The sequence below is a fragment of the Felis catus genome, chromosome D3, assembly GCF_018350175.1.
Source record: "Felis catus isolate Fca126 chromosome D3, F.catus_Fca126_mat1.0, whole genome shotgun sequence".
NCBI lineage: Eukaryota > Metazoa > Chordata > Mammalia > Carnivora > Felidae > Felis > Felis catus.
In genome coordinates this window covers 77,005,177-77,019,876 of record NC_058379.1, presented here as the reverse complement: position 1 = coordinate 77,019,876, position 14,700 = coordinate 77,005,177, and the positions used below count along the sequence as shown (strand labels likewise).

The window sequence follows — 14,700 nt, the reverse complement described above, 5'->3', positions numbered from 1 at the left end:
CAGCAAGCGCCCCCACGGGCTTAGTTCGTCCATGCTGGAAAGAGAAGAGCCTGGGGAATGGGCACAGTCTTAAGGAGCGGTGTTCCGTGTAGGCGGCCTTATACACGGTCTTTAACCACGTGAGAAAGAACACAAGGCATGGATGGGAGGAGTGCTGAGGCCAATCTGACTTACTTTACAACTCATTAATAATAATGAACAGGGGCACCTGGCTGGCCCAGTTGGAAGAGCCTGTGAGTCTTGATCTCAGGGTCGTGAGGTCGAGCCCCAGGCTGGGAGTAGAGATTACTAAAAACAAACTTAAAAAATTTTATTTTTAAATAATAAATAATTCACTGTATTGTTTAGAACAGAAGAAGATCTCCCAAATTTAGGGCCTTTTTCTGGCCAGCAGTGGTCAGGGTCTTTTGCGGGAAGAGAAGCCATTGTGGCATTTAAAGAAAATAGTCCCTTATGTCTCAGTCTCCACCGTATGCACGAGTGAGGCAAGGGCAGAGAGCGAGGGAGGCACAGAATCTGAAGCAGGTTCCAGGCTCTGAGCCGTCAGCACAGAGCCCGAGGCGGGGCTCGAACTCACAAACCGCAAGATCGTGACCTGAGCCAAAGTCAGATGCTCGACCGACTGAGCCACCCAGGTGCCCCGTGACTTATTTGTTTTAATTCAGCTTTGCCTGGTAGTATGGCCCTTAAAGCAGAAGTATGTCCCGTCTCTCCTGGGAGCCAGCGACGGGAACATGTGTGAAAACGCATCACCTGTACCTCGGTGCCTGTCATCTTTCAGCAGTGGCGAGTGCGAGAACCTCAAGTTACACAGCATGGCAAACAGCACGGTCACGGCCTAATAAGCCATTTCCTAGGCAGACCCCGGACACTGACGAGACAGTTGAACATTTTTCCGATTTGAAATTGCTTCGCCATGTAGAGCTCTTTGAAGGGGAAAATTAGGACAGTGCCTAATTCTATAACTGGAGAAATCAGAAGTGGAACCAAAGCAAAACCAGTGCCAACCAACGCACGCAGGGGAGCAGACCTGCACGTGTCACAGTCTGTCCTGCGAACACACGCCCCCTCCCCAGCCAGCAGCTGCTGAATTTCTGGGGAGATGGCGTGATTGGGATTAGCCACCAGAGGGCGCCAGAGCCAATATGTTTTTCAACCCTTTATAGAAGGTAAAAAAAAAACCCCAAACTCATTTTTATGTTGCCAGATTGAAGTAAAACAAAGCGTACCCTGAGCAGATTTCTTCCCAGTTGGTAAGCACTGGACCAAAATCGGTTTGATATGAGTAGCCACAAAGGACAAAGGACACTCCCCAGGGGGACCACCAGTTAGCTCTCCTGAAATGTGTGGCGATGTCCGGTGTCCCTGACATGGAAACCGAATTCCGGAGACCCTGGACAGAATGGCAAATGGCTTGCTCCCTGCGGAAGGGCAGTAAGGACCTAAACAACATGGTAAGGAGCATGGTAAGGACAGTTGCCTGGAGAAAGCAGGTTCTACTGAGGTCATTGTGTCCAGCTCTCACCCTACAAGCCATGAAAAAGAGAGACAAAAAAGGACTGCCACCTTCAGTCCGGCTGAGTTCCAGAAAAACAAAAAAAAAAGGCTCTGCCCTCACTGCCCACCGTGAGCCTCGTGTGCCCACGGGCGGTCGTCACAAGTCTGGGACCCCACTGTACCTGGAGAGAAGGGGGCAGTGCAAATTTGGGATTTGTGTTCAATAGGGTTTGTGTTGAAGATACACAGCTCTACGGCAGGCTTGTGTGCACACGTGCACGGGGTGTGTGTGTGTGTGTGTGTATGTGTGTGTGGTGACTCCAGGAGGGCTAGCTAACTCTCCAGGCGGGCGCGTGACTCTGCCAGGAAGGGAGGAAACCAAGGGACTTGGGAACAGAATTTCCGACATCATGTAAGTGCTTCTCACAGCAGGGCTGTGGCTGTAGAACCCACACGTTCTAGCTGACTGGCCAAGGCGGGCTTCAGAGGACAGCCTTTCAGGTCTGAGGGACCTGAGAAAGGCGCTTTGCCCCCTAAATGTCCACTTTCCCCCATTGCCCTCCTTGTCATCTACCCTGGAAGGCAGTCTGCATCCCATTTCAATCTGATCAAGCCATCTCGCGGTGGAGCCGGTTGGCCAGTGGCTGGTTTGTTTGGCCAGTCTTGGCCATCAAGGAGGTCTGGGGGCCCACGAAGGGAACATTTACCTCCCCCCCCCCACGATTTTGGCAAGGCATTGCTACTAGCAATGTTCTCGGTGTGAGTTCAGAGTCTCCTGGACCCAGGAGTCAGCAAGGACATACCCGTTCCACGGAGTGGGACTAGCGTGGCAGCTTCCTGCTCTTTGCCCCAAAGTCTTCCAGATGACAGTACAGTTGGACAGCACTACCCACCCCCTCGCCCCGCCCAGTCACCCCCCAGGACCTGAGGACCCACAGCCAGGCTCCTTGTCCTTTGTCATCCAGCCTCAGAGGCAAGTCTGAACCAAAAGACCATCTGGAGAGATTGCTGGATGTGAGATCGGCGGCTGCAGGACAAACCTGGGAGATGGTAGGAGGCAAATGGAAGATGAGGACGCAGTGAGGGCCGAGAGGGTTCACGAGCGCCTGACACCAGAGGGCTGGAGGAAGCCCAGAACTGTCCGGAAAGGAGCCACCAGCGCTCTCAGGAAGGTCCGAGCAAAGCACAGCGGAGCTAGGTTGCCCGAACCGAAGAGGGGGGTGCGCCAAGGTGCCACGGACTCAAGTTTGCTAACAGAAGAGAAGACTGGAAGGCGTCTAGAAGGTAGCTGGAAAAAGAAGTGGTGTGTGTGTGTGTGTGTGTGTGTGTAGCCCAGAGAGAAGTAAAGAACGAGGGGCTCACTGTGGACTGATAGGATTTTGGGGCTTGTCCCATAAAGAAGGTCCCTCAGTCAGCGCTGGCCGGACCTGAGCACACTCAGTGTGGCCGGCACGCCCCCCTCCTCCTGCCCCAGGCATCTGATGGTGAAGCCCTGATCCCCTTTGGCTTTGACTGCCCAGCCCCGTGCCCTAAAGAGGCTCCCCCCTCTGCAGCTAAAATGGGGGGCGGGCGTTGGGAATCCCAGCTCTGGGGCTGAGGACGGTGGCTGCCTCTCGGACTGCCTATTTCATGGCTGTCTTGCCTCCAGTGTCCCCTCCTTGGCCTCTGTGTCCCGACTTCAGCTTGTGTCTCAGATGTTAAGGAGAGGACTCCATGCTTCCTCCACACCCACGGGGCCGAGACCCATGGTCTCCAGAATGGACCACGGACCATCAGAGAGGCTCGGTTCTCCCTCGCCTCCCCAGGGCCCCGGCCCTGCTCCCTCTTCCTCGGGGATCACAGCCCAGAGCCCCTCCTGGTTTGGGCGTGCCTTCAGAAGCAAGACAGCAGGAGCCGTGGAAGCGTGCGGGCCTTCTGGAATGCCCCTCCCGGCAGAAGCAGAGAGCCAGACTCGTGGGCTGCATTTGTCCTCCTGTCTTTACGTTTCCCCTTTCTCTTCCAGCCTGGGCAGAAGTCAGAGAAGTGCCAGGGCCTGTTTCCATGGTCGCAGCCCCTGCTGTAGCTCCAACTGGGGGCTGAGGGAGGGGCCGGAGAGGAGGCGTGAGGGCAGAGAGTGGGCAGGGGGGAGCAGTGGGGGCTGGCGGCCAAGGGGAGGAGCTGGGGTGGGTTCTCGGGGCCGTGGGACCCCTTGAGCAGCCCTGTGACCGAGGCTCTGACTTACGCTGGGGGCGGTGTGGGAAACTGCCCGACACGGGCGGGGCGCAAGGGCAGCCACAGGGAGGCTAGAGCCGTAGTAGTGGTGGCCGTGGACCAGGGTTTCCATGGTGTTTGTGGGGGTGGGGTGCAAAGAGCAAGGGAGGAAGGTCAGCTTGTACAAGGCAACCTCAGAATACAATTTGTATAGAAGACACAGATTTGGTTACATTACAGCGTCCCCACCCCCCAAAGAGCTCAGTGACTCTGACAGAAGCACTTTCAAAGGGATCTGTGTGCTGTTAAATAATCTCGGGAAACCCTGGGTTGAATAAGTGGGGGAGGTTTCTTTGGTGTGAGGCTTCATAGGGGTGTTTCAAGAGCCGACGTGTGATTGGAAAGCCCGCAGGGACAGGGAGAAAGATTATGCAGCATTAATCACAGCGCTTATGCCACAGGATTATTTTCTATTTCCAAGCATCTTGTGGGACTTACTGCTGCATATTTTGGGAAATGCCGACCCACGGGGAAAATCACATAGCATGGCTCACGGAGCCTTCCAGAAATGTCCTCTGGCCTCAGCTCTCCTCAGAACACCTGCCTTGCTGAGGACATCCTCTGCCTTAGCACCTTTGCCCGTGCTCTCCCCTCTGCCAGATAACCCCCAAGCCGTCCTTCCTGTGTGAATCCTTCTTAGGACCCGCCACGCAGTGGGAAAACCCCCATCTCTCAGCTCCCTGGAGCTGTTTATCACAGCATAGTGTAATTATTTGTTTATGGGTCTGTCTTCCCTACAAGAGGGCCAGCTTCTGGAAAAGCTGAATCCTTTTTAATCCCCCTGAATGAAACGAAAGAATAAAGAATAAAGAATAAAGAAATGGAGGGTGTTAATGGAAGGAATATTAGGAATATTAGGAATATCAGGAATATTAGATGGTTCCAGAGTGGGGGGCTTCCCAGGGCCCCTCCTTTTACATGCAGATGGCAATCTGTTCCACCTGTTCATAAATCCAGCCCAGGCTTTGCTGTATACACACACACACACACACACACACACACCCTGAAACAAGAGGTTTATTTCAATTCCTCACCCCCATCTTCAGCCTGAATTCTGTGTCCTTGTGGTCATTCCCTTTAAATTAAAATTTTCTTCAGAAAGGATATCACAGTAAAACTTCGGTTGTAAACAGTCTCTGACTTGCTTCTGCAAAGCTTACCAACGAATGGGAATTCAATTCTATTGCTCTTCCTTGTCCCACCGAGTTTTTTTTTTTAACGGATCCCTCCTTAAGCCAGACCAAAAAAAAAAAAAAAAAAAAAAAACCACCTTAATTTGTTCAACACAGCCAGATCTGGAAGTTTCTGCCACTTGGCTCCACCCGCTCCCCCTCTCCAGGTTTGTTTGGAGGCAATACGAGGCACGGGGGAGCGTGATAAGCTGAGAGAGAAGCCGACCCTGCCGTCAGTTGACGATTTTTGCATGAGCCCCTTGTCAAGATGAGAGAAGACAGGAAGAGTTTTTCAGCAAGCAATCAGACTAGCCTGGTTGGCAACACGTAGTGAGGACTGAATAAATCCGTGCCGAGTCAGGGCAGGATTGTAGAAATAGAGAGCTTCCTAGCCCTTCCAGAAGCAGGCTCTGGGATGTTGTATGACCCAAGTTTCAAGGACAAACGATACACCTGGGTCCCGACTTAAATATGAAGGCGCCGGGGCTCCCGGGTGGCTCAGTCAGTTGAGTGTCCGACTCTTGATTTCAGTTCATGTCACGATCCTAGGGTCATGGGATCGAGCCCTGCGTCCGGCTCTGCCCTGAGTGTGGAGCCTGCTTAAGAATCTCTGTCTCTCCCTTTGCCCCTCTTCCCCTCTCACACGTTGCTCTAAAAAAAAAAAAAAAAAAAAAAAAAACTCTTAAAAAATTAATTAATTAATTAATTAAAAGGTGTCTCCAAGGTCCAATAGGGGTGGACTTGAGGTCTTCATGCTTTAGTTTGTCTCCTTACTCCTTGGGATTCCTGGACCAGCGGCATCAGCAGCCCCTCAGAATTCATTAGAAGTGCAGGAACTCAGACCCATCCCAGACCTTCTGAGCCCAAACTGGCCTTTAAGAAAAAAATTTTTTTTGACGTTTATTTATTTTTGAGAGAGAGAGAGAGAGAGACAGTACGAGCCAGGGAGGGGCAGAGAGAGAGAGGGAGACACAGAATCCGAAGCAGGCTCCAGGCTCCGAGCTGTCGGCACAGAGCCCGACACGGGGCTGGAACTCGCCAGCTGTGAGATCATGACCCGGGCCAAAGTCGGATGCTCAACCCACTGAGCCACCCAGGTGTCCCCCACACCGGCATTTTAACAAGATTCCTGGGCAATTTATATGCACCACCCCCATCCGAGGGGAAGTTATTTAAGAAAAGGCCCCACTGAGTGCTGTTCAGTGGAAGGAATTTGTGGTTCTTCTTCTAGAGGCAGTGAGGGAGGGCGGGCAGGTTAACTTAAAGTGATGAGCTGGAAAATTACACTAATTTGAGGTTACGGATAAAAAGACCCAGTGAGTAAAACTGCACAGAGTTAAGCTTTCTAACAATGGAAGCGTGTGCAATTCTATGAGGTGCTTTATCCCGTTGCATTGGATTCCCAGGGCCACCGTAACAAATGACCAGAAGCTGGGTGGCTCAGAACAACAGATATTTATTCTCTCGCGTTCTGGACGCCAGGAGTCCAATCCCAGTGTCAGAAGAGTGGGTTCCTTCTGGAGGTCGTGAGGGAGGATGCACCCCACGCCTCTCTCCTGGCTTCCCAAGGGCCCCACGCCTCTGCCTTGGCTTCCTGAGGTGGCGGTCAACCCTTCGCATTCCCAGCCTTGTGGACGTGCCTCTCTAGTCTCTGCCTCTGTCATCGCACGGTCTTCTCCCTGCGCGTCTGTATCTGCTCTCCCCTTCTTACATGGACGCCCATGATACTGGGTTAAGGGCCCACCCTACTCCCGTGTGACCTCATCTTAATGACATCTATACTAACCCTACTTTTTTTTTTTTTAGGGCTTCTTTATTTTTGAGGTGGGGGAGGGGGCAGAGAGAGAGGGAGACAGAGGATCTGAAGTGGGCTCTGTGCAGACAGCAGAGAGCCCGACTCAGGGGCTCGAACTCACAAACTGTGAGATCATGACCTGAGCTGAAGCCAGATGCTTAATCGACTGAGCCACCCAAGCGCCATATTCTGAGGTTCTAGGAAGGACGTGCCATTTGGGAGAGACACTGCCTAGCCTTGTGCATCTGTCTAACAAGATCAACGGCGGTGAGTGCAGTGGGGATAATGCTGGAGAGGGGCCAGGGTATTTCAGATTCACGGTCCCCTCTGCTCCTCGTGGCTCGTGTGGCATGGAAGGCGGACCACAAGCAGCAGAACCTGGACACCCCATTGCTTGGTGTCGGAGGAGAGATTGGTGTCCTTTGAAACGCTCCAGCTTAATTGATCTCGGAACACAAAGGATGCGGCCTTGTTTCCTTTTAAGGCGTCAGTGATGGCTGTGAGTTTGAGAGAACTAGAAGTCATGGCCGAAGCCCAGCATCCCTGACTGAGACCATCACCAGGTTGAGGAAGGGGAAAGATTTTTAATTCTGTGGATGCTAGGTAGCCAGAAAAGGTCTACAGCTGTGATAGGCGAGGGATGGGAGTTCATTATTGTGTGACGTGCCAAGTTGATTGTCCAAAATTGGACCAAGAGAGAAAGGGAAGTCCCGAAATGTGATCTGGAGGCCCCCTTGGGCCAAGGTGAGGTAGCTCTGGGGACGGGGCTTCTATCCACCTGTTTCCTTGGCCTTTATTGAGAAGCCTCCCCTGGACAGGTATGTCGGGAATCAGGTAGTATCCTGGGAGAGATCACAGTCTGTGCAGAGAGGTGAGGCACACCCTGAATTCTGAGAAGTGGATGTCGTTCTCCTAAAGATGGAGGGAAGTGGTTGGAGGTGTTTCTCCTCGCGGTGAGGGCGGGCGCAGGGAGGACTCCACGCGAATGCACTTGAGCTAGGGCTTTCGGGGAGCCGGGGGCGGAGAAAGACCGGGGTTCCTCGACTGAGCAGAGCAACCCTCCCTGTAAAGCCTCACCATTGCCCACGGCAGCTCTTGTGACATCCAGCGGTCCCTGCTGCCCTACTCTGGCTTTCCGTGAGGACTCTAAAGAAAGAGGGACAGGGGCGCCTGGGTGGCTCAGTCGGTTAAGCGGCCGACTTCGGCTCAGGTCGTGATCTCGCGGTCCGTGGGTTCGAGCCTCACGTCAGGCTCTGTGCTGACGGCTCGGAGCCTGGAGCCTGCTTCTGATTCTGTGTCTCCCTCTTTCTCTGACCCTCCCCCGTTCATGCTCTGTCTCTCTCTGCCTCAAAAATAAATAAATGTTAAAAAAAAATTTTTATTAAAAAAAAAAAAAGAAAGAAAGAGGGACATAGAGGAAAAGAAGGTGTCAGATTTCCAGGAAGAGGTCTGGGCCCTCAGGGGCTACTGGAGAGGACAGACCCTGCTGGGCTGCCCAGAAGTCCTGCTTCTTCGTCCACACTCAGTCTTTCCCATTCCAGAGCATGGGAACCATTATAAAAGGGCTCACTTTGTACCCAGCATTACACACTTGGCCGCCAGACGATGCTTAAGAAGCGACAATCGAATTTTCTGGGAGGTTCCAGGGTGAGTTAGTGATTTTTCCCTGCAGAGACTAGATGTTGTCTGAGTGTTTAAAAGCCTCCGGGTGGCCTGAGACAGGTGGCCGTGATGTGTTTCCAGGGATGTGCTTAACAGGGAGGCTGCCCCTGCCCATGACCTTCCTGGTTTGTCTGAGGCGGGAGGCCTCCCTCCAGCAGGAGGACGGGTTTGGCTTTCCATCACGTCTGATGAGCACAGGCCCACGCGGCCTCATGGCCTGCCGGGGGTGCTCAGGCGCCAGAGAAACGCAGTGGGGCTGACATTTCCGCCTGTCACGCCATGTCCTATGGAAGATAGAGATGTAAAGATGATGAGGTTGGCGGTGGAGAATTTTCCTACCCTGCTGGATTCAGCCCCTGTCTTGAGCGGACTTTTTCTTCCAGGAGGGAGCTTGGCTTTTAGAAACCAAGGCATTTCTCACAAGCAGAAATGGACTGCGGGCTCCTGCAGGGGTGAGGGGGGCAGAGCGTTCCCTCGCAGGGAGGAGGAGGAGGAGGAGGAGGAGGAGAAGGAGGGAGCAGGCTGTGTTTATAACAAACTGGTCAAGACAGAGCTGCTCTGGTTCCAGAGATGAAAGGAACCTTCCACTCCCCTAAGAGCTTCCAACCCGGCGTGGATTTCACGGGGAAAAGCACACAGTCTCGGTCCCCATTCCTTCCAGGTTTCCTTGACCTTTGTGGTTTCTACCAGCAAATGAAAGAGGCCGGATTTCGTGTTTGTCCTATTAATCACCCGTGGCCAGAACTGTCCCCCAGCCAGCAGGGCCCGCCGTGAAAAGGGCCCTGGGCTTTGTCGAACACGGGCTCCACCATTGTGGTCTCAGACGCCTCCATCATTTTTGAATGAGGAGCCCATGGTTTCCTTTTGTTCGGGGGCCTCACAAATCATGGCGAACGTTCTGTGTGCCGGGCTCACCCCCGCTCCCCCGTTTACCTGCCTCATCCTTCAATGTCGGCTTCCACATCCCTGCCACGGGACGGCCTGTGATAATATTGGTCATGACAGTAACTCGGCCCATGAGGTCAAGCCCCACATCAGGCTTTCTGCTGTCAGTGCAGAGCCTGCTTCAGGTTCTCTCTCTCGCTCTCTCTCTCTCTCAAAAATAAATAAAAATATTTAAACAAGAGAACGTTGAAAACTAAATAATGTCTTCCAGCCCCAACGTTACAGAATTTTTTTTATTCAGAACCTCTGGGCGGGATAGGGTGGCTTTCAGACTACCAAGAGACCTCGTTTTTATCAAGATGGCCCAGCACTAGTTACTATGACTAAAAGAAAAAGGGCAATGGTATGCTGTTTCGTTGGAACCGTAAGCATCTAGAACACTTGTACAATCACAGGCCTTTGGTCTGGAAGGTGCATGCCTGTGGACCTCGGCCTTTACTTAATCCCACAGGCTTTGTTTCTCCTGTCAGTAGTTGCGGCCAGAATATTCGGCCATCTTTGCCCGGGGCCGGAATCAATGTGTTTTCCATCTCCCATTAGTTTCCCCTTTGAAGGCTGGTGAAAGTGTCCCGTGTTTTAAAAAGTATGTGTCCTTCTACCCAAACCCACAGGTACAAAGGATTTAAAGGCAACTGTTCCATGACCTTCATCGATCAGTTTAAAGCCCTACACCAGTGTAACAAGTATTGTAAAATGCTGGGCCTGACATCGCTTCAAAACAACAGCCAGAAACAGAAGAAGCCAGCCGTCACGCAAAGCAGAATTCAGCCAAACGCCACAACCGTAAAGAAGATGGCTTCCGGGAGCCCAGCGGGAAAGGAAACCTCGCACCCCCTGTGAACGAACGGCCACCAGCTCGCGGCAGTCTTGTGGGCACACGTCTGAAGACGCTCGAGAGAGAGCACCTAGCCTACAGAGCGCCGGTGGCGGTCCCACGTCCGACCGCCCGTGCCCCACGCTGCTCCCAAACTCATCGCCTGCTGTCTTCCCTGAGATGATTTCGGAGCAGGATTTGCGACCAGACGTGTGGAGAGGCGAAATCAACGGTCACTCTCAAAGACAGCCCAGCTTTGTATCTACCGGCTTCACGTTCTTTGTCTCTTTGTGTGGGTGCACATGGTTGTGTTGTCAGGGACTTGGTGCCCTGTCCACAGCTTCCCCCCCCCCCCCCATTCCTAACCTTGGGATTTCTAGACGCCTCCAGCTGCTGTATCAACAGAAAACGTGAATTCCTTCATGGGGTCGAGTTGTCACGCTAGAGTGGAACGTCCTGTTGTTGCCAGAGGTGACTTCCAACAGAAGGGCCGATTCCCTCATTAGTCGCACATCCGGCTATAATTCTCTGTGTAATTAAATTCACACTTACCCAGAAAGTGGGAGATGCAGAGATTAGCACAGACCCTTGTTCTTTCGAATTGGTGCCATATTTCACATTCCCCCAGGATTAGCAATTTGGCCACTTCCTAATCAGTGTACCGGAGCACGAAGTATCTGCATCCGTGTTCTCTCCGCATTCTTCCGTCACAGTCTCGGTTCGATAGGGACCCTGCCCTATAAACCCGGGGCTGACCCACATCGGATCACACCAGAAGGTGGTGTGGAGCCTGCTGGGACCCCCAGCTCCCCGGGAGCCTGGCCCCTCCCCGCATCCCACAGTCTCCTTTCCTGCCAGTTGGGGTCCTGCCCAGCTGTCGGGCAGAACGTCAGCGACCCACATCAGGCAGGAAGAAATGACATAAAGACCGCTCAGGGATGGTTTTATGCACCCCAAACTGAGAGAGAAAATGTCTGCCGCCCCACTGGTTTGTTGTGGTGGTTGTTAAATTGACAATTTTTTAGAGCAGCTTTGGGCTTCTGGACAAATGAGCGGCAAGTATGGAGGGTTCCCAAACGCTCCCTCACCCCCTACTCCATCGTTGACCCCTGTTACTATCATGTGTCAGTGTGGACATTCGTCGCACTTGAGGAGCAAGTGTTATACATCATGAGTCATTAAAGTCCACAGCGTACATTAGGGTTCACTCTTCGTACATTCTCTGGGTTTTGACACACATGTAATGACACATATCCACCATCACGGTACCCTACAGCGTGGTTCCTCTGCCCTACCGATCCCCAGCGCCCCACGGATCCATCCTCCCTTCCCCCGCCCCCGACTCCTGGTAGCCACTGGTCTCTCACCGTCCCCATCGTTCTGCTTTTTCCAGAACGCCATCTACAGGAGCTGGATGCCCACAGTGTGCAGCCTTCTTAGATGGTAGATTTCAACTCCTCCCTGACCGTACCGTTAGGTCACCTCTGAGCAGCGTCATCGCTGCTTCTCAAATTGCAAGTTCACCCGGGTCACCCGGGGCTCTTGTGAAAATGCAGTTCAGTAAATGTGGGGACGGGGGCGAGATTCTGCATTTCTGGCACGCCCAGGGGCTCCCCATCCAGCCGGGGACCACACTTGGAGAGAGTGTCACACCACGGATAGAAGGGTCCTGAAATGCCGAGGGGCCGGACCTCCTAGAATTCAAACAACAGCGCCCTGTAGGAGCACCAGCGGCCTCTCTGCAAGGATTTGTGAAGTAGCCGTTTGGCCACAAGGAAGAAACCCCTGGGCGGCACCGGCTCCAGGCCCTGGAGTACCTTGGTGGCTCCCCCCGCCTCTCTTGAGGCCCGTGGGCCTCAACAGAAGATTTCTGGCTTCTTCTTCCGTGCACGGGCACGGGCTTTTGACAAAAAAGAGAACATACACGGGAGTTTTGTTTTGAAAAGGCATTAGAAGGAGAAAACACTTCAGTCAGTCACCTGTCCCTTCAGAAAACCCATCTCTAGCCGTCCTTCCGAAGTGATTCCCTGGCTACAGATCAGAAGATGCTCATTTTACTAGCAGGCAGCCTGTGGCCTGCTTTCCCCATACAGATCCTACAGAGGTATTTAGCAGAGGAGTTCTAGAAGGTTCCGCAAGAGCAAAAGGGCGCAGGGTGCCTTTTGATCAGAATGAGTGTATGTACACACACACACATACCCACCTGCGTGTGGGTGTGACCAGAGCCCTCTGAACAGACCACGGTACTTTCTTTAGTAATAATTTGTAATTATAAAAATAATATCAACATAAGTAATAATAAAAAATAAAAAATTCTAGAAAGGTACAGAATGAAAAATCAAAGTACCCTGTAACTGGCTTCCCCTCTGGCTGGCTTTGAAGTTGAATTTGGAGAGACAGTCAAGGGGAAAGGATTTTTACTCCCAGACTTTGCAGGTGACAGCTCATGGGGTGGCTCCCTCGGATGGAGCTGTCCTGTCCTCCTTTCGTGGATGCTTAGATTTTTCCCCCCAAAATGCCTTTATTGTTTATTGTAATCAGATTTCATCTGTTTGAAAACATTTGGAGGACCAGGGACAGAAGGGGATCCAGGGCTCCCACGGACAGACTTTGTGGGGTGGCGTGGCCATCTGTCCACCACCCAAACCCTGACCTTCTGTTCTATGATGAAAGGCTGTTTTCCGTGCACAAATAAAGTGAGTGGGCTCTCTTAACACCAAGGATACCATTTTGGGGCCTCAGAAATGCCCACATTCACGGCCATTGTTTTAGCTCAGTTTGCACACGTTGAATTTCTCTTGATTTTCCTATTTGCCTTCAGAAGTGTGCAGTGTTAGGTCTATAAACACAACGCTCAACCGAGGCACTGAGCCGGGACAGCCTAGGGGGGCCAGCTGGGGATTTTGGACTCGATGCCTGCGGGGTGGTCATACACATTAAGTGTCTCAAGTTTCCTAAAGGGCTCAACAGTGGAGCTCTGTGACGGGCAAATGACAAAAATAAACGCGCGTCTCATTAAAACGAGATCGTGTTTTCAACAGCAGGTCTATCGCTAAGGAGAATGGCAGAGATGTGATGCCTTCTTGCCACTGGGCATCGTGTTCTGGAGGGGTCTGGCTTGGGATGTGCAGATGGCTGGCTTGTGTTAATATTTCAGGTTATCTTATTGTTCCGGTGCCTCCCCAGCCACACTTCTGGTAAGCCCCCTATTAGTGGAGGGTTTCAATAGATTCATAGTTAAAAGAATGCCAAAAGAAGCAACAGTCATTTTCTAGTTGTAAAGTGCTCTCTTTCGTAAGTAAGTATCCGTAGTGTTTTGTGTGTGTGCTGGGCATGTGTTCGGCTGGAGGCACGTGGGAGGAGCCGGCCACAGCCCGGCCGGGCTCGGTCCTTTCAAGTATGCTCTGTTCTGCTGACCTTCGGTGCAGAAGTGGACAAATTGGCATTTTCTCCCCCACTTAGATCTGCAGATGCCACTTGGGCTTAAACAGATTAAAAAAATATGTCAAAAAGACGCAAAACCTCTTCTGCCTCCCAGCCACAGGGTGTGTTTTCTGACTCTTTGCTGTAGCAGCTCTGAAATCCTTCGAGAGCCTGCTTGCACTAAAACTGTTTGGTTAAGAGCCTCTGGCAAGATGGGTGCCGTGTTTGTCTGCGTGGTCACGTGAGCACAGACTTGCACTTAGTGATGCAATGAACACATATTTACAAGCGCTCACTGTAGCACCAGGTCAAGAATGATTCAAATTCTGCTTTCCACGAGAGGCCCCAGTGGTTCCAGCTAGAAATCATCTCAGAGGCTTTTGTCAACATTCACATGTTCTTGATCGGATTTGCCCGTGAAAAGCCAGTCTGTCCGCTTCTATTTTAGGGGAAGGAAGTTTCCATCTTAGTATCAGAAGCAATTCTGATGGGTAGCTCACCTCCACCTTCCTCTCCGTTACGTCACTTCCTCTTTCTGTGTCTACTTCCGGGAGGAGTGAGAAGGCAGCGACTACTTACTTCCCACTGGTAAGTAGCCCACGGTATTTTCTCTGGCGTCTGCGTCAGCCTTGGGGGGCTGTCATAACAAGGGACCACAGACCGCGTGGCTCAAATAACAAAAGTGTATTGTCTTCTAGTTCTGGAGCCCAGAGTCCTAGAGGAAGGTGTTGGAAGGGCCCCAATCTCAGGAGGTGCTGAGGAAGGCTATGCACCGGGAGTCTCTCCTGGCCTGGCCTGTGGCCACACGACTCTGGTCTTTACGTGGTGTTCACCCCACGTGCACATCTGTGCCCAAATGTCTCCCATATAAGGACACCGGTCGTATTGGATTAGGGCCCACCCCAATGACCTCATTTCACTTGGTTAAGACCCTGTCTCCAGGGGTGCCTGACCGGCTCATTCAGAGGAGCATGCGACTCTTGATCTCAGGGTGGTGAGTTCGAGCCCCACATGGGGTATAGAGATGACTTAAGTAAATAAAAAGTGAAAAAAAAAAACACCACTATCTCCAAATAAGGTCGTGTTCTGAGATCCCATGGGTCAGGGCTTCAACATATGAGTTTTTGGGGAGATAGTTCAAT

At 52.2% G+C, this 14,700-nt stretch overlaps 1 protein-coding gene across 11 annotated transcripts in view; it reads left to right on the top strand.

Moving 5' to 3' along the window:
* Window positions 1-11,342, top strand: part of ALPK2 (alpha kinase 2) — a 152,837-nt gene extending 141,495 nt beyond the window's left edge. For all 11 annotated transcript variants that reach the window (XM_045042420.1, XM_045042418.1, XM_045042413.1 and 8 more), the window contains one exon: window positions 9,933-11,342. In XM_045042420.1, coding sequence (XP_044898355.1) covers window positions 9,933-10,161 — 229 coding nt within the window. In that variant the 3' untranslated portion in view covers window positions 10,162-11,342. The remainder of the gene's footprint in view (window positions 1-9,932) is intronic.
* The last annotated feature ends 3,358 nt before the right edge of the window (window positions 11,343-14,700 follow it).